Source organism: Bacillus rossius, chromosome 3 (genome assembly GCF_032445375.1).
Source record: "Bacillus rossius redtenbacheri isolate Brsri chromosome 3, Brsri_v3, whole genome shotgun sequence".
In the NCBI taxonomy this organism is placed as follows: Eukaryota; Metazoa; Arthropoda; class Insecta; order Phasmatodea; family Bacillidae; genus Bacillus; species Bacillus rossius.
Window position 1 is genome coordinate 76,849,213 of NC_086332.1, and position 26,339 is coordinate 76,875,551.

At 38.1% G+C, this 26,339-nt stretch overlaps 1 protein-coding gene across 1 annotated transcript in view; it reads left to right on the forward strand.

The window, feature by feature from the left end:
* The first annotated feature begins 652 nt into the window (after positions 1 to 652).
* LOC134531324 (zinc finger protein 16-like) overlaps positions 653 to 26,339 on the forward strand; it is a 331,519-nt gene continuing 305,832 nt past the window's right edge. Inside the window, exon 1 of the mRNA XM_063367018.1 lies at positions 653 to 883. Coding sequence (XP_063223088.1) covers positions 653 to 883 — 231 coding nt within the window. The remainder of the gene's footprint in view (positions 884 to 26,339) is intronic.

Sequence of the window (26,339 nt, forward strand, 5' to 3'; positions counted from 1 at the left end):
ATAGGTGAATTGGTTTTGTGTTTTGTTCCTCCCTTCCTGCCCTGTTGAGTGGTAGTTGTTTGTTCCCCGGCAGGGCGGGAGACATTGACACCGAGCGGCCGCGGCTGCCACGCGAACTTGGCCGCGGCGCTACTCGTGTTCTTTTCTTTTCTTCCCCTGTCGCTCGCGCCGGCGCCGCTGTGCAAGAACACCTACGAGCCAGCACTCGCTACCTGGCGTAACGTCACGGCCGAGCCGCCGGCCGGCCCCGAGCGCGGCTCTCCCATTGGCGAAGACGCCCGCCGAGCCGCCGCCTCATTGGCCGAGACGTGTTTCGCCAGGCGCCGCCTCTTGGTGGGGACGTCTTTCGTTCCTTTTTGCTCCTCTCCCTCCGTCTTCGTCCCTCCCTACCATTGTTTATTTTCCACCTGTTGCCCGCCGAGGAGAGGAGCGGTCGAGCGGGGAGAGTGGGGGGTTGAGGGGAAGAAGGCCGCGCGCGGTGCACGACTTCTCGGCCGATCGCTTTCTTCAGGTAGCCGCGAAGGCGCGAAGGGGAAAGGTTCGCGCGAGAGACCGAGCTGCGCCCGACCGGCGACGACAGGGGGAGAAGGAGCAGCCGCTCGGTCGAATGGGCCCGTGAGGACTGGGCGCGCGCGCGTCAGTGACGGTCGCCATGGAGACGTGCGTGCTGATACCGCAGGAGCTGTCGCTGGTGCTGACGTCGGGCGGCGGCGGCGGCGGCGGCGGCGGCGGCCCGCTGGACCGCAACGCCAACAAGCTGCCCGAGATGCGCGTGCACGTGTGGACCAACGCGCGCGTGCCGCAGGGCGCGCTGCTGCACCCCTTCCAGGGCACCATCCGGCTGGACAAGCTGGAGGTGTACAGCTACCTGGACGACAACGACGTGAGTACCGTTCACTTACAACCCTACAACTGTGCAGTTATATCGCAGTGGAAGTTTTAGCCTATAATAAATATCGGCTTGAAGTAACAAATTATCGAAGTCTCCTAAATATTGATTTGCTTGTAATGACAGCGTAGTCCTACAGAAATGTTATATATATATTCTTTGCAACAGAAAAATAAAATATTTTAGCCGTTAAATTAAAAAAAAATGTTTGTAAAATATATTTAAAAAAATTCGTTTACAACATGCGGCTCCTTGAGATAAAAATACATAATATTCTGCGGCTCTAGCGTATTTTGGATTTATTTGATTTATGCTTTAAGATTTATACTCAACGGCCGTTTATTGCTAAATTAACTTCGATTTGTGTGATTTATTGCAAACTTTCTGGGTCATGATCTGCCGGTTTGCAAACATTTTTAAAAATTTTTCAAAAAACTTTATATTACATGAAACACGTAATTTAATGTAAACTATTTCTAAGGTTGAATAATGCATGGAGCTACATTTTTTTTTACAAAAGTGTCAAAAAGAAAAACCTGCTGGTCAACTGGTTTTCAAACATCATTGCAAGTTAGTGAAGCCGTGATCCAATCTCGAACTTTGTGACGTATGTTAGTTGTGCTTCCGCGCGATTGAACGAATTTTTGAAGACTGTTAGTGATTTCGAATGCAACGGTTATTTTAAGCTCCAATGTGGCACATGTCACCAGCGTATTTTCTTGGCAGAATAGTAGGTTATATCTAATGCATTCACGCTTCCCCCACTCTCTAGCCCTTTTACAATAAAAAATTCACGTGGTAAACGAGTCGATGCAGTATGTCTACTGTAAGGCACGATCATCCAATGTCAGTTAATCTAAATGCAAGTGATCCTGGTGCCATGTGGTGGACAGAGACAGGGATAATAAATCGCGTATCTGCACTGAGGAAAGTTACAGTAAATTTACGGTCTTTTAAAATAAGAATTAACCTCAAATAGAAAAAATTTCTTCGTAATCTCAGATAACAGGAACTTCGTAGAAACTACGCTAAGTTCCGACTTCGAGTTCTGTGTTACGTTGTAAACAAGGCAAAACACACTTGCGAAAGGAAAAAAAAAAGATTTTGCTGTAGGCTTAAAATTTTTTAAAAATGTTTTGTTAACATAATAAGATTGTTATTGTTGATCAATGTTCAAAAATAAGTGATTGGCTTGCAGGTACAGCACAGGTAGTCCTAACGGAAGTGTGTGTTTTAAAAAGAACATGTTTTCGTTATAACCGTAAAATAAAAAATTTCTGTCATTAAATTTAAAAAAAAATGTTAGCTAAATATATTTTAAAAATCCGTATTCAACATATTACCGTTAATTTACAAAGATCCCTGGATAATTAATAACCAGAATTCTTCGTGACGTTTAGGTGAAAATTTCTAAGTGTGGTAGCACGTGACCATTCCTCAGCAGATCAAGTCTTGCAGATTTCGCTCTCGTCGCTGACCTCGAAACGCCCCGTCAGATTCTCCAAAGATTACTCTTTGATGTGAATTTACTCACTTTCAAACTAAGATGCTCCTCGAATGAACAAGGCGCTCTCAGAATATCTGGATCTTTTAAGAAACCACGCCAAATTCAGAATTCTGTGTTACGTTACGAGGTAAACACGCACGTAGAATGAATAAGTATTTATTACGTAGGCTACGTATCCTTGACAAGTTTTTAAAGGTTCTGCTAATACTCAAAGGTGAGTCTTGTTTGAAGTAATTTTTTTCTTGTTTAAAGAAAAAAATACATATTTGTAAATTTACGAAGATCCTTTAATAATTTGTAACCAGCATTTTTCTTGAATTCAAGGTGGAAATTTTTTTAACATTTGTGAATAATTCGGAGCTGAAGGAAGCTTTAGCTACAGGTAAATGTACTATCTAAAAGGTTTAAATATCTATATTTACATCTGGCGTTAGCACATTAGAAGTATGTCGAGGTAATGTTACGCGATGATTCACCTACCTTTACTTTGTCCTTAGTTACCTAGTTTGCTTTTGCAACTACAAATACATACGATATTTCTTACATTAAACTCGTAAGCTTCTCGTATGCTTCGTAAAAAGCTGTTAATTTGGTTGATTTTTGGTGCAGCATAAAATAGATAATTTAAGTATAAGATAGAGTTCATATGGCGCTTAATTTTTGAAAAGCCTAAACAAAATAATAGCGTATAGATTAGACATTTTTTTTAAAAATTTAACAAATAAAACAGTAATTATAATTATATAAACTTTAGTTTACATAAAGAATATATAGGTATCTCCAGATCTGTAGGCAACCCTTCGTGTGGAGGGCAAACAATTTTTTTAAATATAGGCACCATGGAAATGGGCCGAATTCAGTTGCAGAAATTCTTCATAAATAGTAATTGATTAATACAGTAGCTATCAAATGGGTTTCGTTTCAGTCATCAAATTTGTTAACTAACATTTTTTTAAATCTTATTTTTTTCTTATTGTGTTACTGGTGGCTTTGCGTGGACGGAAACACAATAGTGGGGTCGTTTCAATAATAGGAAAATAAAATATTTTTTTCCCCCGGGAAATTAATTCTTAACTTAAAAATTATGAAATAATGTATATTGTTTTAAAATAATTATTTGTAGGGTAGGGGGAGGCAGAAACTTTACGTAGCGATTAGGCTTACAATGTACTTACGCTAGCATGCGTGTATGACTTTCGGCGCAGACTTGCCTTGCTCTGGTTCCAAACCTTGTGTCAGCGCGCTAAGGTCAGCGCTGAACTGCCCGTCACAGTTTCCGACGAAGAACACAACACTCGCGCTGCACTGGAACCAAGCTGGGGTGTTATCGATGTTTAGAATATTTTCACCTGTAATAAACCAGCTGCATAAATAGTTTTTTTTATAAAAAAATATAATTTCGTGTGGATATTAATTTATCAAAGATTCAAATACACATAAGGCGTTAATTATATAAAAAATATGCTTTCAAAGAAATATTTATGTCATTAATAATATATTTATTCGTCGTTGTTTTCTTAACACGTCAGTATTTTATGCACAGACGATACAGCCATATATCCAGTGCAAGTAAAGAAAATAGTAAAAACTGCCAAACGCTGCGTACATTCAGTTTTTACAAAAACACTAACTGTCATGCATTTCCGGATCTGTTAATCGAATAAGAAATGAGCATTATCAGCGTCTTTCTTATTACTTACATGTAATGTTTGTATCATGTTATGAGTCTCGAAATTGAGGTTTCTCAAAAGTAGTACCAATGGTTTCCGTATCATTCCGCCACTGTTTTTCTGCCAACGATTTCATGTGTTTGTCAGTGTTCGTAAAGAAACTTTACTTGGTTCTTTGCAAATTGCAGTTGGGATATTGGCACCGCTGGTAGTACTTTTGAGAACTACCAAAAAACAAACTGAGATAAAATTACGTGGCACAGACTGTAACCGTGACTAATGGGCGACGAAACATTTAGTGAGAGAAACGAGAGCTGTTTCCGGATACACGTGGTGCACGCACCTGTTGCCGGAATCGGCGCCGTAAACTGCTCAGCCGCAGGCTTTTTTGGCGTTCTTAAGGGAGCTATAAGGACGACGCTGGCTGCTACATCCAGCATCAAGTCGCCTTTACGCGCGAGCTGTCCGTCCTCGGCTTACCTCTTCACTGTATAGTCCACGTAAGAAACTTGTCTCATTTTCAACAGTTCCCTAAAGTTATACCAACGGTCTGCGTAACACTGTTTTCTTTTTGTAACTAACTGCATATGTCTGTTTGTCAATGTTTGTACACAAACGTCATGTGATGCTTTGAAAGTCATATTTCAGCTCTTAAAACCTATTTGCGTCGATTTAAAAAAAAACCACTCGTGAGTTGTTATTCGCTTCATTTAAATCTCAAGTAAAACATTAAAAAAAAAATTTGAATGAGGCTTTCAGTATTCGCCAGTTATGTGTAAAATTCTAAACTCGGTAACGGGTAAATTCATGTGTTCTCATGTTGCAAATAAACTTATAATACGAAACTCGGACACGAAATTTAACGTAGAATACTTTAAAATATTGCCGAACATAATAAATATACGAAAATTGTGTTTTAAACTGCATTTCTTGATGTGAATCAAATATAGTTTCCGTGCCCGCCCCTATAGTTCACTACCGGAGCAGCATTCAACTTGCAGAGGAAAAGGTTAAACTAAGTATATAAATAAACGGCCCCGATTGAAGCGAAACAGACTTTAGAAAATACTAAACACTGGTTTTGGCAAGATATTTTATGAAAATACTACTAATCTTGTTAAAATTCACTAAACAGTTAATACTATAACTTTTACTTTTGTCTATATGAACTTTGATTGGCGCCATCCGCCACAGATGGCAGCACCGTGTTTACACATTTCCGTTTTTTACTTCCGTCGCATTCGCGCAATTACTTCCAATAAATGCTGTATACCCAGAGCTAAGATATTTACAAATCAAAATTTTCAATCGTAATTATATTTCACGCGTTTATTTTTCTTTCATTGGTTCAATTGCCGTTTTTTAGAGCATGTTTATGTCCGTCCAAATATTTATTTCTAATTTTTGTGCCAATTCACATTCTTACTAATTATTGCAGCACTGTCTGCTCGATGGACACACCATGCACAATAGTTGTAAATTATCTCACACACCAGCCGCTTCACCTTGAGTTGTAGTTATTTGCTGACATTTTTATGGTTTGAAAGCAGGAATAATTTATATGCACCTTAAAATACTTAGAATATTATTATAATTATATAATTATAATATTATTTTGTCTCACCAAATCTTCGTGGTCTTATAAAACGTATTAAAACGTTGGAAAACTGTTAGAAAATATTCGATAAAGCAATTTTAAATACTTTCAAAATGTTTTTTATGGCCTCCATAAATTAAAACATAAATATGTTTTTTTTTAAACTATTTATATATATTTTGTGGTTTAAAGATTAAAAATATATATAATTACTTAGGCTAGCACACTTTTTGAAAATGGTTTTATTTGAACTCAAGTAAAAATGTTCAGTAGTTCGTCACACATATTTGTTATACTAAAACCTTTACCCATTACAGGAGATTGCGAAAATGTTTTCATAAATAAACATGTAAATACACCAAACAGAAGTTTCATATCATCTTAAAAACTTTCAAAAAAATGATGTAGTAGCGTCTCTACCGATGTTATAGAAATTTTACATTTAAAGGTGCTTGTGTCTTGATTTCAAGTAAAAATACTATGCGCAGTGTTAAAGTTCAATCGCTATGCTATGGATGATTTTTATTAGTGATTGGTTTATATTTACTAATTGTTAACTGCCAGTTAAATTTATTGCATCGTTTAGTCAGTATACGCAAGAAATGAACATATAGGCTATATATATATTTTGTAATTATAAAGAAATAATTTTTTTTGTAGATTTGATCTGTAAATGAGAAACGTAAACGTTAGAACGTTTTTTTATCACAATTTAATGATCAGGTTGGCAATTTTTTTTTAAGTGAACTGGTGGAGTAACAATACCATGACCTATTGGGTGACAGTGTAGCGTCTTAATCCCGTGACTAATAAATACCGTTGTTACGGGAAGACAACTTTCATGACGACGTCTTGAACGTGTGCTATAAAATGAAAAAAAAAAACAATGTTAATTAATTTTTTTTCCCGCCAATATGCGTGTTTAGGGCCTATCACTGAAGTAGCTTGGTTTATTTCATTCGTGGAATCTCCGCGGATGTACATTGTGTCGGAGGCTGAGCGGAGCCGGACTGTATCTTCCCGCGCGCGCGTCCCCGCTCCCACCCCCTCCCCCGCCACGCGAGCGCCCGAGGGGTCACGAGACCGCGCGACCGTGACCCCGCCCTGTCCGGCGTCTGCCTCATCCTTTCGCAAGACTGGTCTCGTATGTTTGGTCTCGAAATTGGACAGTTCTTGGTGGTACCCATCCGCCAAGTGCCACCCACTAAGCAACACATGATGTTTCTTTACGAGCACTGAAAACCAACCTCTGGAGTTTTTTTTTTTTTAAAGCACTGTATGCAGAAAAAAGCTGGGAGAAGGATAGATACGTAGACTATTGGTAGGTAATACTTTTGAATACTGTTAAGGTTGAGAAATATTACATGACATATCGTGGCATCCGGAATTCTCTTGCACCCTCGCCATGAAACGGTAAAACTCTTAGAAATCAAAGGAATTTCACTGTAAAAAAGTTGTAACTTCCCCACGCAAATGCAAAATGGAGTAATTTTTATCTTTATTTCGGACAATTTGAGCTCTTTTGCGGTAGTTTTTACGGGTTCGTATTGAGATTATACGGAATTTCGAGGACTCGTAAAATTTTGAGTGAATTACATCGGTTATTTATCACGTCATATAAAGAAGAAAAAAAAACCGTTATATTTAATTGATTACAGACGTGAAAAAAATAAAATATGGATTTTAAAAAAAACTGATGCAATATGCGTGCCCTTATGTTGAATTCCTGAATTGACTGCCCAAGTCTTCCTTACTTGAACAAGAATTGTTACATTCGTCCTTCAAAGGCTCGTGTCTTATGTTGATCAACATTTTAGGGCAAGTGCTCAAGAGTGTGACACGTAAATTATTTCAATGTTGGCAGTTCTCAAAAGTGCACATAGCACCCATTCCCTGTCATTAAAAAAAAAAAAAGAAAACATTATGCTCGCTTACGAAGACTGCCAAACACATGAAACTGTTAAAAAAAGAGCGAGTCTTTCAGCACATCTAACCCCCGTAACGAGTAGATTCGTGTGTTTTCATGTTGCAAAATAAACTTATAATACGAAACTCGGTCCCGAAATAACGTAGAATTCTTTAAAATAATGCCAAACGTGATAAATATTCGAAAACTGTGTTTTCAACTACATTCCTTGACGCGAATCACACGTAGTTTCCGTACCCGCCGCTAGAATTCGCTGCCGGAGCAGCTTCTTCGACTAAAGAATCATTCGATTCGCAGAGAGAAAGGTTAAACTATATAAGGAAACTGATCTGATAAAAACAAAAAAGATTTCAAAAAATACTAACCCTGGCTTTGGAACTGTTTTTTGACAAGTAATTATATGAAAATAGTGCCCACCTTGTTAAAATTGATTAAATAGTTGATAACATAACGTTTACCTTTCTTTCTATGAACTTTGGATCGCGACAAACGCCACAGATGTCAGCACCGTGGTTACACGGTTACATGGTTTCTGTCCCATGCGACTTCCGTTCCATTCAAGAAATTATTCCTACCAAATGCCGTTGTTACATAGCAAAACATTTTAACAGAACAACAGTGACAAAAGAATGCGTAAATCATTAGGTGCGTAAATCATTAGTGATTTTTTTAAACTGTGTTATTTGAAACAATTTTAATAAATTAAATTAAACCTAATGATTTTTTTCTAAAATAGTATTACATTATTTCCACAATATTCGCACATGGTTCATGAATTGAAATTTCATCAGGTCTCTGTAAATGGTTCAGTCATTACTATCTTATGTCATTATTACCTATGTCACCTGGTAGTATCACCAGCAAGACGGTAAGTATCCACGAAATGTTGCATTGACATACTTTTACCTGTAAGTTTATGGTACTGCCTTAGCAGAATACCTTTTCAGCTCCGATCATTACGCCACGAGTTGAGTTTGAGTGGCGTGACCCAAGCCAACAGCGATTCGCTAATATTGGCAGACTGGTTGCAAAATAAGTACTCCCACTGATATATGTCATACCCTCGACTTTAAACTGAATGGGCTATTTTTTACCCGTTGCCACAAGTCAATTCCGTTTTGAGGGAAAACTCAGGCATTCCCAACTTCTTACCAAAGTTGGTTGCAGAGATTGAATGCTTCATGTTTCTTAGTCATTGTTACACTTAAATGTTGTTCGTCTAAGTGTTTGGACGTGTGCTTCCCAAACACAATAATTAAAACGATTTTTTAAATTCCGCTCGAGTCACTAATTTTATTTTTAATTAACACTATCGTGGTTTTTCATTTGATTCTCCAACGACGATATCTATGTATTTCAATTTTTTTGTGTAAAAATCTTAGCTCTCGTTATACGGCATTTTATAGTAGTAATTTCGTGAATGGAACGGAATTCGAACGAACGGGAACGTGTAGCCACGGTGTTCAAGTCAAAAAGATGGCGTACCCACGTGTAGCAACATAAACCCGTATATATTAATTTTTGTAAACATTAGGGGACATACCATATGTATTGGTGTGGCAAACGAAATTTTATGATAGTGAAACTACTCTGGAATATTACTGGTAAGCAAAAAAAATCACAGTAGAAGTTATTACAGGTTTAAAAATACGTAAGAAAACTGGCATTGCAATGACTACAATACATATTCTCCTTTCAAAAACCCTAGTATGTTCTATAGAACAGCGGTATAACGTGTTTGTTGAGGGTGAATTTTTGACGTGTTCGATCATCGTCATTGGTAAAAAAAAAATACTTTTGCATGTTCTAAACGTGCTTCATAAGAATGCGTAAATTAAATGTCATAACATTTCAAAGAGCTACTGCACCGACGACATCATATAAGGCCAAAATGTAAAGCATCCAATTAGCACGTAGTTCCTTCACCTAATATATCATAGAGCGCGGTGGCATATGGCCCTTGCATTCCGGAGAACCTTGGTTCTAATCACTTGTCCAGTTAGCTTGATTTTTATTTTATTTGGTTTTCTGTATTCCAAATAGGTATGATCTTATTTTCCCCTCAGCTGAACGGAACGAGAACAGTACAATTTCGATTTTACTGGGTACATCGCAGTTCTTAATTCACTTGGAGTCAGAAGTGGGACGTAGTAAAATTATACCATGATCTTTCATTTCAGTTCGGAAAACAAAATAAACCATGCATGTTTTTTTTACGAGAACATGCCTTTTGATATAGCACTTGCTGGTTCATGCCGTGTGAACTTTGCTTATATCCGTGGTTGGTGCTTCATAACAATTTACAGCGCCACGCATCGCTCGTGTTCAGGATGTCGTAAACAAACGCCCAGGAATGTAATAACGAAACCTGCCAGTGCAGTAGTTGTTTCAGTAACAATCTACTCTTGCACAACTGCTCTTGCACATAATACACGATGGAGAAGCCACGTGGGCTGTTAGTGCAGTAACAAGAAGGAGATGATTGAATATTTAACTTAATGCTAACGACGGAATGAGAAACTTCGTTTGTAATAACGCGTAGTTCTTACAATCACTTTCGCATGATCAAGAAGGTCCTACTTTATTACCGAGACTTGTTAGGTCAGGTTGATTTCAGTCTGATCCTAGTTTAAATTTCAGGACCTTTGTCAATTACGTCATGTTGGTTATTATTTTGAACACGCTTTTATTATCTTCATACGTATGTATGTTAGTATTTAACAGAAAATTTGAACATGATTTTGACCCCCTTCAAAACGTCGGATTAACTCAAATTTGGCATAATTATCAAGGACCGATGACCATTCAATATTTTAAACAGTTAGACCCGTTATCCTTACTAGGATAATCAGGATTATCGATTTTTTGTTTTCCTAAAACTGGTACCTAGTGTCTTATCGCCAAGACCAAGAAGGGAAACTACCGGGCGCGCCGATCACCTATTTCTCGGATAAGTTACCGACTTTGAATAAGATGAAAATTTCGTAGAGGGAACCTGAGAACCAGCTATCTCATCCAAGGGAGGCAGCAGGCGCCCAAATGGCTCATTTCTCGGATAAGTTAATGACAGAATAAACATTAATGACTTCCCAATTTTATTGAAATTCATTGATTTTCATAGTAGGATATTGAAAATATTGTGTACTATAGTTCTTCAACAGGCTATATCCAATACATATTTTAAAAGCAGCCAATATCTACTCAAACTCACTTTAATAGTAAATTGATGTAATAAAGAAAACCCAACTAAAAAAATGAAAAATAAATAATAGTTTAAAAAACTAAAAAACACGCTTTTATAGAAAATCCGACAAAAAAGAAAAATAAATAATAGTTTAAAAAACTAAAAAAACACGCTTTTATAGAAAATCCAACTAAAAATGATAAATAATAGTTTAAAAACACGCTTTTATAGAAAATCCAACTAAAAAATAGAAAATAAATTTTAATAAATTTGAAATAAGAATAGTGTAAATAAGAAAAAATGTATTTTATTGTAAAAAAGCGTGGGGTTCATGGTGTCAATAGCTATAAATATTTTATTGACATATTTTATTGAGTAGAAGGATTATCATTTTGATAATATATTAAAAAGCACCCCAGCTTTTTTAACAATAAAATATTTTTTTCTTATTTACACTATTCTTATTAAAGTTTATTAAAATTTATTTTCTATTTTTTTAGTTGGGTTTTCTATAAAATCGTGTTTTTTAGTTTTTTAAACTATTATGTATTTACTTTCAGGCAAAATACAGATAGCTTATGTTTCGAAGTAACCAATTCAGTTGTTAAAACATATATATATTTTTTACTTTGCACGCTCGTAGGTTTGCAAACAATCATAATTGATTGATTGTCCTGTATGGACCCCAAGATGTTTAATTTGTTCTCACGAGGATATAACCATTTAATGTGGTTGACAAAAATTGTGACCGAATTAGTGAACACATAAAAATTCACGTGGTTCTCTGTTACCGTTTAAGATGTTCAGATCTGGAAACTGTATTCCCTGACACCGGAGTCGGTGGCATTGGTTGCGTAAAATTTAGAAATATTGTTTGAGCAAGCGTGAATAAATAAAATAAGGCGTATTGCGAAACCGATGTAACTTATCTGTACGAAAATGGTCCTAAATGTCACTCGCTAAATTTAATTAAAACCGATTGGTAATGCCGTAGCAAATAAGCAGAGAGAAATAATTTCAATCTTTGTGGTTTTGGTTATATATTTTTAGATATTATCACATCGTCTAATAACGACTGAAATATCCAAAACAGAAACTTAAAAGCTGCTACAAAATGTATCCCTATTTAATACCAAAAAAAAAACATTTTGATAAAATAAAATAAAAACATTTTTTAAAATATTAAACTAAAATAACATGCATTTAAAACACTTAATCTGGCTTCTTTTTTTTCGTGTGGTAAATGGTTTTAACGGTAGAAAAAGCAGCATTTTTCGTACATAATCTGAAATTGTGTAGATAATTTTGTTCATATTGACTTCTGATTGAAAAATCACTAGCATTAAGTTCACGCAGATCGCGATATGTCCACCTGAGAACGCCTGCCCTCAGAGCCCGCTGCGAGGTTGTCGGTACCTGCAGAGCTAGGTGCATCAGAGCGCATTCGACTGTCGCTCGCAAAGTTGCCGTTTCATTCCCGACCGTCTTCTCTGCGGTCGAACAGTGTTTTGTCTCCTCATCGCGTTACTCTTTCACCTCGGGCGAATGCTACGTTCGGTCCCACAAACACGAACCTACGAAATTTCATACTCTGCAAATGATGGTTTGTTGAAGTACCTAATAATCTATTGATATTGTTATTCCAATATTATTTTAATTAAATCAATTATTTTAATTCAAGTATCGGCAACCATTATTTATAGCGCAAGGAAAATTCACATAATATAAAAACTTAAAATTTCTGCATATGAGTGACATTTAGCCACGGAAAAAAAATTCTTTACGTCTACAGATCTTCAATAACTTCACAAAATTAATTTACTAATATATATATTATTACACATGGATACAATTTTAATCCATGTCTTCCAATTTTTTTGTACTGGTGTGCTCAATATAACTTTGTGATAGTGAAACTACCCTGGAATGTATATGTTAAACTAAAAGAGTGATGGTAAAAATAATTATCAATTTTTTAAATACCTAAGAAAACGGGAGTTACGACGGTATAATACATACATATTCTCTTTCTAGATTATCGATTGGCTTAGTATCAAAGCGGTAAAGTGCGCGCCTGCTCATTTCAAGGTGTGGTTCAAATATTGTCAATGTAAAACTATGTTTTACTTTCTAATAATGTTATAATATAGTAATATAATATTAAAATAATTTTTAATGTGCTCAATAAGGTTAAGGTATGTTTGTAGGAAATATTTAAAGTCTTATTTCAGTCATTTAAGCAATACAAATATACAAACATATATTTAGTGTTATAATATGTGTTTTAAATAGGTTTCGGGATTGGACTTTCAACTTGTTAAATTTCCGTTGCGTAATGCACGCATTGTATGTAGGTAAAGTAGGTCAAGCTAAAAATCAGCGTAGTGTTTTAGACGTTTTTAGATTTGTTATCAGTCCCCCTGATAACTATTTACAATGTTAGTAATTTTAATATTAAAATTTCAACATAAACGTGCCTAAACGCGGGTGATAAATTATCCGGTTGATACACAAAGTCGTTCTGATGAAAATTTAAAATCTTAATTTTAATATTTAACTAAAATAACAAGGTGAAATGTTTTTCGTACATGTTCGCTGTAAAATATTGTTGTACTTTTTACAAGGAAAATCCTTGGAAACCCTGTTGCCAACGATATCACTTGTAAAACTACATGGCAGAGCTTCGTAAAACTACATAAAAGTACAAAGCTCTGCATTGCAAATTTACAAGTGATATATTTGGCAACAGGATTTACAATAACTATCCTTGTAAAAGTACAACATTTTTATAGAATGCTGTATAAACGATTTTAAATTTTGAAGATCTCTTTAATATTTACGTTGTTTGCAAATATAACCAACATAGTGTCCATACAGATTCTGATCAAGATACGTCCACCTTAAGTCATCGCTATGACCACCGGTTCGGTCGGTTCAGCTCAGAGATATTCGCCGGCGCTCAAAAACACACCTGTGCAACACGAAATGAGGTCGATCCATGATCGGACCAACATACGAAACGAGATCACGCCTGGGCTCCAACGGAACAAATGACCATCGGTGGAAGACGGGGGGAAAACAAAACTTAACAGTCAGTGAAGGAATTGCGCGCATTAAAAATATGCCGACTGACAGCGGAGTGCTTAACTGCCTTAATGGTTTCCTATTCCGATAAGGCGACTTCGCATTGTTTCGCTTCTGCAGTAAAGGCCTCCCGGTCTAGCACACTGTTTCGCTCACCCGCGCTGTAATGTAGATATCCAAGCGAATAATGAAGAAAAAAAGAATATTGAGCGAGACTTTCAGTTCTCGCTAGTGATGTGTTAACAAATAACCTCAGTAACGAGCAAATTCGTGTGTTCTCATGTTTCAAATAAACTTATAACATTAAACTCGAACACAAAATTCAACGCAGAATTATTTTAAAAAATGCTGAGCGTCATAAATATACGAAAATTTTAATTTAAACTACATTTCTTGACGCGAATATCATTTAGTTTCTGCGCTTGCCCCTAGAATTCACTTCCGGAGCAGATGCGTTGACTATAGAATCATTCGATTTGTATAGCGAAGGGTTAGACTATACAATGAAACGGCTCCGATAAAAGCGAAACATTCTTGAAAAAATACTAAGCCCTGGCATTGAACATGATTTGCGACAAGAAATTGGATTAAAATACTGACAATCTTTTTAAAATTCATTAAACATTTAATACTAACAAATTTCCCTTTGTCTCTATAAATTTGGGTTCGCGTCATCCGCCACAGATGGCAGCACCGTGGTTACACATTTCCGTTTCATACGACTTCCGTTCCACTCCATTCCAGAAATTACTGCTATCATATACCGTATATCGAGAGCTAAGATGTTTACATATATTTAAAAAATGTATATTTGCATTAATACACACGAATATCCGGCCATAGTGGTTTGTGCAAAACTACGCCAATTTAATGTTCATAAAGAAGTAATGATTTTTAGGTCTATGGAACATGAAACGAAAAACTAAGTAATTTGTTTCCCCCGGAAGTCGCACCATGATAACGGCTTTAAATTTCTTCGAAATATTCTCTAAAAGGAATAAAACAGGAATTCGAATGCCTTGCCCTGTGGTTAAGAGACTGAAAAATTGCCAACGATAATATGTATCTAATTGTCCCCTGGCAATATGGATGGTAAGTACAAACCAAATTGAGATTCGTGGAGGGTAAAAATTTATTTTGCTTTCAAAACACAATACTTTCAGGGTGTTTTGTTTTTCACGGTGTCTTTTTTTCCGCGGGAAAGAAAATGCTTGATGAAATGTTTAGTTATTTTCCCCCTTAAAACAACCGTCGAATTTATCGAAATAAATTAATAAACACTCTATCTGTATGATTATTTTATTTAAGAAGTAAACCCTTCGGTCACTTAGTAATTCCGAAGGATGTTTTATTGGATTTTCATGTTTAAGTAATTTTACTGAGTAAGTTCACGTGTTAGGCACGAAGCTGCCCTCTTCTCCGAAACGATACAATTACCTTGTATGAACACATTGTTGCTATTGGTCTTCTGGGTACCTCTGCCGCCTTCCGAGACGAAGCTCACAAACCTCCAGAGCGTGGTCTCGTAATGTCTGTGTATTTCCTTAATGATCAGGATTTCTCGCTATCAACACCTCATTTCATTTCATTTCATGTAACCCCATTTTCACACCAGTTTCGAATTTTTCACACCCTCCCCATGTTTTCACGATACTTTACATTAAAAATATATTGTCTGTTGGCCCACAAATTTTTTTTATGTATAGCATCTTAATTCTCGGAGTACGGCATTTTGTGGGAGTAATTTCGTGAATGGAAAGGAAGTCGCACGGAACGGAAATGTGTAACCACGGTGCTGCCATCTGTGGCGGAAGGCGGGAACCAAAGTTCACAAAACCAAAAGGAAACTTTCATTTTAGGCAGTATTTTAATAAAATTTCTTGTCGAAAATCAATTTCGAAGTGGGGGTTTAGTATTTTTTCAAGCATTTTTCGCTTTTATCGTAGCCGTTTCAATACATAGTTTAAAATTTCTGTCTCCAAATGGAATGATTCGATAGTCGACGTAGCTGCTCCGGCAGCGAATTATAGCGACGAGTGCGAAAACTACATAAATGTGATTCGCGTCCAGAGCTCTGACTGAAAACATAGTTTGCGTATATTTATCACGCTCGGCATTATTTTAAACAATGCTACGTTTAATTTACGTCGTGTCCGAGATTCATATGGCCGAAGTGAATTTGCAACATGAGAACACCTCGTTACCGAGGTTAGATGTTTTCACTGGCGAGAACTGAAAGACTGGCTCACATTTTACTTCTTTACTGCCCTCCCCTCCCGCCATTTTGCTGGTAGAGTGATCAGATCACTCAACACCCCTTCAAGTCCGGCGTGGTTTTGTAGGTTGTTCCCCACTCCCCAATTGTGAAACGTAGCGGATTTTGCCGTGATCCCGTGGTTTTATATTTTCTCGGGGTTCTCCCGTTGATTCATTCCAGTCTTTCCGTCAGTGCTCCGTTCTCAAATCAAACACTTCACAGTCTCCAGTGATAACGACTCTGATGTCACTAGGGCTCCTTGGCAAATCTTGGCTTTGCAGCAGGCATCCTTCAAATCAATGGTTACAAAATCAAAAATTTGGTATCCAACGTAAATATGACCAAGTATTTTGCTGTAAACAATGAGATATATTTTTCCCCCCTGAAACATTATAATAATGATCATTTTCATTTCCTGACTTCTTCACCTTGGTTACTACAAAAAACGGTAATCCTACAATTAACAGAGATGAGAGCCACGCCTGAATAGTTCCGAAGTTCTCCAAAGTTCGTCGATCACTCGTGAAAAAAAACACCATATTGCAAAGATTTGTATATTTTACGGTCATACAGTATGTTAAATAACGCAAACCTTACCTAACCAAACCTTTGTTTTAGTTACGATAACCTGATGTAACAATAACCGAACCTCCCGGGAAAAGAAATTAAGAACTATGTATTATTTATTACGACCGAACTTAACCTAACCTTTTACTTCGGCAAACTTCAGAACTGTTTGTGTTGTGGTTGTAGCTTTCATCCCTGTGAATTGTAAGCTCTCCACAAAACACAAGATTTCAGAACTTGGGATAACCAATTCCCCCCCCCCCCCCCCCCCCTCAATGATCCCAATAAATACACATAATAACAAATGGCATTTACATACGAGTGAACCATTGGGCAAGACTTCATGAATGAAATGCAAGGCTATAACTAAAGAGAAACATGTTTGTCCGTATACACACAAAGGTCTAGTGGGATAATGCCGTTCGATCAACGATGTGGCAAACTAACATAATATAGGTTTTTGATTTATAGGTGTACCAATAGCCTCTTCCTTCAATTATTCAAGGACTTGTACACCAGCTGACGCAATTTCGGGACGGTTTGTGTTTTCCTCGCCATCTTTGTTGTACATGTCAGTCTCCATTGTAAACATGCAGAAAAGTATTCTTTTTTTTTAATGAAACACAAATATTCATGTAAAATTTACAGATAATTGCACATTTGTACATTTACATGAAAACAACTCTATCACTACAAAATAGTGTTCGCAGAAATACTGGGTTCGGATTCTTACACGGGCATTTATGCCCTGTGTTGACCCAGTACCTCTAATAGTTAAAGTTTTTTGTAAACCGTTCCCGAAATATCTTTCCAATATTAACCACGCAAATTACTAAGCATAATAAAACAAAATAAAGCTAATTATTTAATATTCCATCATTTTTTCCATGTTTTGAAAGAAAAAAATTCTTAATTGAAACATCATTTAAATTATGCACCAATTTGGGTAAAAAATATTCAGTATTATCTCGAAAAAGTATTACCTACATATATGCAAAAATATTCAAAGCCATGTGATTTACAAAGTTACAATATATTTCTTGTAATATTACACACTATTTCTTGGCAACTGGTTTCCAAGGGAATCTTTTGTGGAAGTACGTATGATGTTTTTTCTTTGTAGATGGTAGGCTTTCGTGACCAGAGTTATTAGCTACTTCTGCTTCTGGATTGAGGTCACGTACGTGGAAATGATGGCGTGCCTAAAATTTCGGCGAGCATTGCTGCAGCCTTTCTCAAGGGTTATCACGGCACATATTAAGTACTAGTTGAAGTAGGTACCCGGCGTCACCTGGGCTAAACATGTCGGAATATATGGAACATCACTTTCGAGTTTCAAGTCTGTAGGGAAAAAAACACACTTGAAAAACGGGAAATTTTATTTTAAAGTCCCATTGATTGCACAATCTCGGTGCATCAAGGCTTCGCATCAATTTTGTGGGAAGGCAGGTAACCCTAAGGCAAGGCGTGAAGGACGCACCAAACGATAGTGCGTTACAAATTCAAGGCAACGCCATCTATTGTGAAAGTTCTAAACTAAACTGTTATTAGCGCCTTTAGATCGCTATCAGCCGTAGACCATAATGTGGCAGACGTAGAGAAATGACACAAACTCACTACTTGTGTGTCTATGACCTACCTCCTATTTTTCTAAGTATTATAAAACTGAATTTACCCCTTTTTCACTCCCTTAGAGATTGAATTCCATAATTGTATGTAGTCTGTGTCACACTCCGGCCATAAACTAACGATATGCAAAATAAATAATGTCGAGCCATTGCTCCATTGCTGCGCGAAAGAAGGACAAACAGACAGACACACTTTCTCATTTATAATATTAGTAGGTATTATCAGGAAATGTCTGTTCCGCCATGAACTGGACGATCACCATACAGAAATCATCCACAGACCAATCGGCCGCACATTACTAAGCAGATTCATCCTGATTTACCAGCAGACTCTCATCCAAAAGTGCGCGTCCTCATGGACCAGTCACAGCTCGTCTGTGTATAGCCCCATATAAGTTATGTGCCAAACACCAAGGCCTTCAGTTGCGGCTACAACAAGGCGTACCTTAACGACGGGCACTCCATCGTTCACACGGAGGTGGTCTACACCCAGAAGCCAGGAATAAGTTTGTCATTAAATTGTAGGAAAATATATTTTACTTTTTTCTTAATACTATCGCAGATTAAGTAAATAAAAATAAATAAAATAAAGTTTAGTACGGGAAATATTTTTTATAATTGATGCACCAACTTGTAAAAACTATATTGTTCACGACTTTATTTCTTCTTTCGATGTATTAAATCTTAGCTCTGGGTATATGGCATTTGGTAAAAGTAATTTCGAGAATGGAACGAAAGTCGAATGAATGGAAATGTGAAACCACGGTGCTGCCATCTGTGGCGGGTGGCGTGAATCGAAGTTTACAACGCTAAAGGGAAACTTTTTAGTATTAAGAATTAACCATTTAATAAATTTTAACAAGACGGGCAGTATTTTAATAAAATACCTTGCCGAAAATCAGATCCAACGTCGGGGTGTAGAATTCTATAATTAGCTTTTATCGGAGCCGTTTCATTATAATTTGGAAAATTTCGGTCTGCAAATGGAATGATTCAATAGTCGACGTACATAGAAGCTCCGGAAGCGAATTCAAGTGGCAGGTGTGGAAACTACGTGTGATTCGCGTCCAGAAATTTAGTTAAACACAATTTGCTTATATTTATCTCGCTCTACATTTTTTTAAAGAAATCTACGTAACCTTACGTGTTCGAGTTTCGTATTGCAAGTTTATTCGCACATGGGAACACATGCATTTGCTCGTTACAGAGGTTAGATGTTACACATATCTGTTGATAACTCAAAGAATCGCTCACAATTTTTTTTTTATTTGAGCTTGAGCATTTGCTGGGAATGATTTCGGGAAATCCGAGTAGTCCGAGATCAGGAAAGACGGACTGGGATTCGAAGTCGACTCCTCCTGAGCGAGGGTGCGGCTTCTCACCCCCACTCCAACTCACCGAGCGAAAACTAACTCCTGACAACCCCCCCCCCCCCCCGTTTTTTCTCATTTAACGGTTTTTGGGAAGGGGGGGAAGGAAATGCGGCACTCGAGTGCATCCGCCACCGAGCTTGAGACACCCGTTTTACCGCAAGACGGCGCCTCATAACTTATTGATTCACGGGTCTGGGTCATCCCCAATCCGCTGCCCCCAATTATCCCCTCCAAAACCTGAACATTTCACTGACTTTGTTCACGGAGACATTCAGTTGTTAGAACCATGCCGCGATTGGAAATGGTGTATCTGTTTCCCGGTTCTCGGAACCCATGCCATATATTTAGTTTTCCGATATAGGACATGTAAAAAAATCCACTCCTTTTCTGTTTATGCCCTTACGGGATTATACACCGAGGGAGTATGTTGAGCGAGGTGTGTAGTCCTCCAAAAGTTGACTCCGCGTTCGTGCATCTTTGGAGTTTACTTTTTTCTTTTTAAATGCAAGAAGTTGGTTAGGTTATTACATTAATCAAATTCTCACAAAAATTTGTTTAATTTACTTCCGGGAAGGGTAGGTTTTCTACCGACTAAATGATCTTAAATAAATTGAAAGTTTAGTAAAGTTAGCTCAGAGTTAAACGTATCCAGAAACGTTGTTGACCTATTACAATTGTCGCAGCAATTTTTTTCTCTAAATTTATTTCTTGGAGGGCAGTTATTTATATTTTAAAAATTGTTTCTGGTCATATATATATATATTTTTTTCTGACTTAACTATAAGTGTTCGGGTTAAGGGAGGGAACTAGGTGCGTCTCAGGCTGAAGCCTATACGCCTAGTCATGCAGGGAAGGGTTCACATGCATCGTGTGCTAGGAGGGGATTGGCCAGCCAAGGCAGCGATTGGCGCTGTGAGTAACTCCTCTATCTTAAAACTAGCTTAAAACTATGCTAAGTTGGGTCCAGGTAAAACCTGCTTAGACACAGGGAAAACCCTGGGCACAGAACATGCTAGAGGCGAGGTCACGCATTAATTTCGCGGGAGCATACAGGATACAGAGGTTAGGCTACGATGGATGAAAAGTTGGACAGAGCGCGCCAGCGCCCGCTATCCCGACCGCGAAGCTGCGAACTCCGGTAATGTTCGGGGGTTCGCTGCATCTCGGACTTTCCAGCATCGTGCGGGTTTTTAATGTTGGACTGGTTCAGCGCTGCTTGAATGCCTCGTCCTAGCGATGCAACACCCGGTCAGGACTTCTGAAAGGTAAGTTCACTGCCTCGATTAAATAACTAAAGTCATGGGATTGGTGATGCGATGGATCCCGGGTTCGAGTCCCGCTTAAGGCATTGGCTGTACCTACATTTGTGACATTGGAATTTCGTCACAACGTATAAGTCATAGAATCTGTCAATACGTTCGTTAATTTGTTTATGATAGTCAAAAAAGTGGGAATATTTAGATCCTTGGCTTGGCTACAAATACTACCAACAAGCCAAACATTATAATTATATTGATAGAACTGCTGGTTGGTGACCCGAAATATTTCTGGTTAGATTTCCTAATGGGTAGGTCTTTTTTTTATTTTTAATTTTCGGTAAAATTTCTTACTGGATTTATAAAGTTGGGTGTTGTGTTGTCTCTTCGACCCCATATTGCGGAAGGCAACGGTTGATTCATTGCAGAATCATCTCGTCCGGTTTAATCCGGTCACTACGCGGCCACTCTCCGTGGCTACGACTGCATATCCGAAACCGCCTCCGATCCGACCATACCCACCATCATCATAGAACTTGTGAAAAACATTTTTACTTACTGCAACTGTTGTCAGCATTAATGTATCTCTACTTACACGTAACGAGCAAATGAGCTGGTATGCTCAATAACTAATTTTAATTTGTCTTTGGATGTAGACTTAAAACACATAAAAGCAGGGTATTTTTTTGTCACAAGTTTATCCACTAAGTAAACTCGAGGCGGCGCGACCTCCAAGATTGTGTGACACGGTCCCCTGATCCAAGCGCTCATGGAATTTGCGTCTCGCCAAGGCGATGTGGATCGAACCCCGATGACCTTCGCCGCGCGCATTCGAAGCAGCGAGCAGTCCTTACTTAGTGGACGTTAAAGTTATCTCAGGTAGCGTTAACAAAACCCTGAGCTAGATTTCAAGTCCTCTGGTTCGCGCTGCCCGGCGCGATGTTTGTCGATAGCATAACGCGTGATCTGTCACAATCGGTAATTAATTGCGTTCCGCCGCTGGAGGTTCTTGTAGCAGTGATCGACGAGGCATCGAGAGGTCGATATCAGCACCCGGCACGGCTAGTCACTTACCTACTGTTTGACACTTCTCAGTCTTTGTAGAAACTTGTTTGTACTTGTAGTAGACTAGAATTTATGTCATATATTTTTTAGTTTGTGTTTTTTTTGTTTAACTTGTTACTTTTATGGTAAAATGTTCAATTGAGGTGATATTTAGCCGAATAAATATTTTAAACATAAAATTAATTTTTTTCATCGACAAAGGATCTAAATGAGAACAGGAATCGATCGAATCCATCAACGTATTTATAAGTATTTTTTTTAAATTATGTTTGGAATTGTTTTCTGAATTTCTAGGTAAATAGTTACAGCTTTTCAAGATTGCAACCACTATGACATCGGCGGTTCACTGGAGTCTTGTCGATGAGGAATTTATCATATTTAACTAAATGAGCATTTTTAACCTTAAGTAATTTATTTGCATCAACCAAGGATCGAAACAAGCACTGAAGTGGTGCGCAATGATAAAAACAGAATGGCCCTTCTATAGGCCACAGTGGTTTTATAAAGATACTTCCGTTTCCTCCCACCAATTCATTTCGTCAATACCCCATAATAATCTCATCATCTTTCATCGTCCTGACGTAAAACAGTTCTCTAAGCGATAGTGGTATAGTGGAAAAGATATTGATTCAAGAGGCGAACAATCAAAGCTACTTATTACACAAATGCATTGAAACTGTAAATGTCTAATTTGAGGTTTTAAGCCCAACCATATTGAATTTTTCATACATATTTTAATTAAATTATTAACCATTTATGCTACTGTTACGACTAGGCTCAAAAAACACCTCACAAAGCTTATAAACCAAACCATAGAAGGTTGTTTACAAACAGTTTACAGAATGGAACCTTCGCGTCGGGAAATAAATTGATGACTTCACGGGAGCAACTATGACTGTCATAATTGTTATACCAGTCCACGACGTAAGAATTAATAAGTGCCCAGGCCTTGATCTTATAACGTGTTAGCCATACAATGTAAAACGGAAGCTGTACTCAAATCTGGGACTTACAAATGTGAAAAATTAATGTGGTGGGGGTTTCATTCTCGTTAGTAAATCTTCAACGTGTGGTGCTTATGAGAATAATTTATGCCAGAGACATTTCCTTTGATGCCTAACAAAATTTTATCTTTAAGAAAAAAATAGTTTCAGTGATTTCAAAAAAAAATATATAGCCCTCAATATTTTCTCTAATAGTTTTATATGTAAGAAACACAGAATGACGTATCGTTTACACGGCGAGAGATCTAAGGCTGATGTCACACTATGCATTTCAGCCGATGCAGCGTGGTTTTGCTGAATGATATTTCGACATATTTTCTTAGAATTAAAAATGCAGTCCACTCATTGAACTAAGTAAATATATTAAAATTAAACATGCGATAAATTTATTCAGAATAAATGAACGAGTGGAAACAGGTGACATGCCCGGTTCAACTGCGTAGATTTATTTACTTTTTTTGATGTGTAACATCTTACCTCTTGGTGTACGGCATTTGGTTCGGGTGATTTCTTGAATAGAACGGAAGTTGCATGGAACGGAAATGTGTAACCACGTTGTTGCCATCTGTGGTGAGAGTAGCAAACCAAGGTTCACAAAGCCAAAGGGAAACTTTATATTATCGACTGTTAATAAATTTTCACACAATGGGCAATGTTTTAACGAAATTCCTTGTAAAAGAAAATCAGGTCCAAAGACTGGAGCAGTTTCATTATGTATTTTAAAATTTCGGTCTGCAAATGGAATGATTTGATGGTCAACGCAGCTGCTCCGGCAGCGAAATCTAGCGGCGGGTGAGGAAACTACGTGTGATTCGCGTCCGGAAATGTAATTGAAAACACAGTTTTCTTGTATATTTATCACGCTAGGCATTATTTTAAAAGAGTTGTACGTCGAGTTTCGTGTCTCGCGAGTTTCGCATTGTAAGTGTGTTTGCAAGACGAGAACGCGTGAAGTTCCTCGCTGGAGACGTTAGATGCTGCACATCTGCGTGGCGCGGCTCGCTACGAGGGGCAAGGGGCGGGGCAGGGCCGGACGCGGGACCTCAGACTGCCGCGCCGCTGCGGTCATCCATCACGCCGCCCTTCAGGCCCGGCGTGTGACGACACCCCTACACGTCGCTCACACTTCCCTGGACACTCCCCTGGGCTCGCCGGCGTCGTCCGGAACACGCTTCGAGGAGAGCCCCAACACTTAACTACACAAATAATTTATAATATATTAACTTTGTACAGCACATGGCCATAGTTATTTTCGCAAATATGAAGTAAGGATTTTTTCGACATAATATTCTGTATTTTTTTTTACGAAAATCAACGCATAATTTTAAAATTTATTCGAGGTTTCATTTAAGCATTAATTTAAGCCATGAAATATGAAATAAAAAATTAAATTGAGGGAATGGTTTAAAAATAAATTTAACCATTGCAGGTACTGCGACAACACAAAGCATTAATGCTAAGAATCCGTACCCAGTATTGCTGGGAGTAATATTTTGTTGTGATACAGTTGTTCTCGTGTAAATGTAACCCCAACATTGACAATCCCCCCCCCCCCTCCGCAAAGTGACTATGTTGTGATTGACGGTGGGGTCGAAAACGTATTATTTTGCTTTGAAGTATGCAGTATCATGATCTCCATTGACAATGTAATTTTTGGATTTCAAGCCATAAATTAAAATAATGCTTGTGATTTTGAAATTTGTTAAATGTATCAAAAACCCCTCGACCGATTTGGCTCATACACGGACTTAAAATACAGGAGATAAGCTTAACGATAGTATATAACACAGTTAGTTAGGCGAAAGTATATTATAATTGCATGAATTATTTATAAATATCACATTTAATATAAATGATATCAGGTAATACATTTTGCTAGAAACACTAAAAAAAATTCTTATATAGTGAAAAATACGTATAAAGAGGCCTAGATAAAAATATGTATTCACATGTACACAGAATATTTCAACTGTCGAGCTGTAGAATGAATGTATATAAGTAGAACAAACTTCATCTTTGCGTGTGAGTGAAACTTTAGCTCTATCCTTAATTGGGCCATGGTAATATACGAGTCCAAACATTCATCACGCAAAATGTTAATTTTTTATGCTAATTACAAATTTCTCGTGAATAAATATTAAAGAAACGGGACAAAAGAACCTTAAACGTAACAATTACCCAGCAGTGCAAACACACGAAGCAAACCTCCAGTCAGAAACCGTGAAGCGGTTAGCCAGACAAAAAGTTTTTATTATAAAATAATACTGTGACATTTTGCAAACAGCAGACGTGCAATAAACGCCTAGAAACCAAATAAAACTGTACAGACGCGATATATAACATATTAAAGGAGTTGCAGCGATTTTTCGGTTTCCCCCCCCCCCCCCTTCCATTCAAAAAATCTTCTCCTTTGATTGGATTTTTCCCATTAACGATTTTGTGCATCCATTTAGAAGTTGGCTCGTGTAAATTTTCACGACTAAATGTTGTCTAGTTCTGTTATTCTACTGAGTGAAACAATGACCTGGGTGGGAGGGGGGAGCGCTTACCGACAGAAGTCATCTCACTAGGCGATCTAGGCCCATAGGCTATGCATACTAAGCGGAAATATTTTATGATACTGAAAAAAAAATATTTGTTTTAAACGTAGTTTTGGCGTTAACATTGCGTTTATCATACCATTTACTTCCACGATGGCTTTCGGCCCGCCTCTAATGGCAAATTAAAATATTTGAAAATTAGAAACAAAACTAAATTAAACATAAAAAATACCAATGATTTAATAACAAGTTCCGGGCTTACAAAGCTAAAATAAAAAAAAATCGAGGGGTAGCAGACATGCTACAGAGTAAGGGGCTTTCCAATATCAGGGGGTGAGGGAGGGGCGCCTGGAAGCCCTGCCCACCAAATCGACGCCTGTGTCGTGGGATGCCACGCTTCCCGGCCTAGCACGCGTCCTTCGAGCGTCTGCAGTCTCCCTCCGGCGCGACTCGGCCACCAGGGCGCAGGGAGGCTGTGGGCTCCGGACACGAGGCGCTTGGGGCGCAACCTTGGCGATGGCTTTGTTTCCCGCAGCCGGAGCCTTTGTCGCGCGTCGGGAGGCGGCGCGCAAGGGACGGCGAGATTTCACGGGCGGTGCCATAAATCGCGGTGACGTGTTCAGGGGCAAGACTCGAAGCCCGCGTGGATGGGGCTCTTCCCTCCCCCCCGCTGGTTCCTGGCCCACTTCCTGGTCTCGAGGGCTGGACCAGCCCTTGCAGGGAGTCTCGGCTGCAGCTCTCCGATTCGCACGGTCCGCGCAGCTCGTCAAATAGACACTGCGCGCATTCCT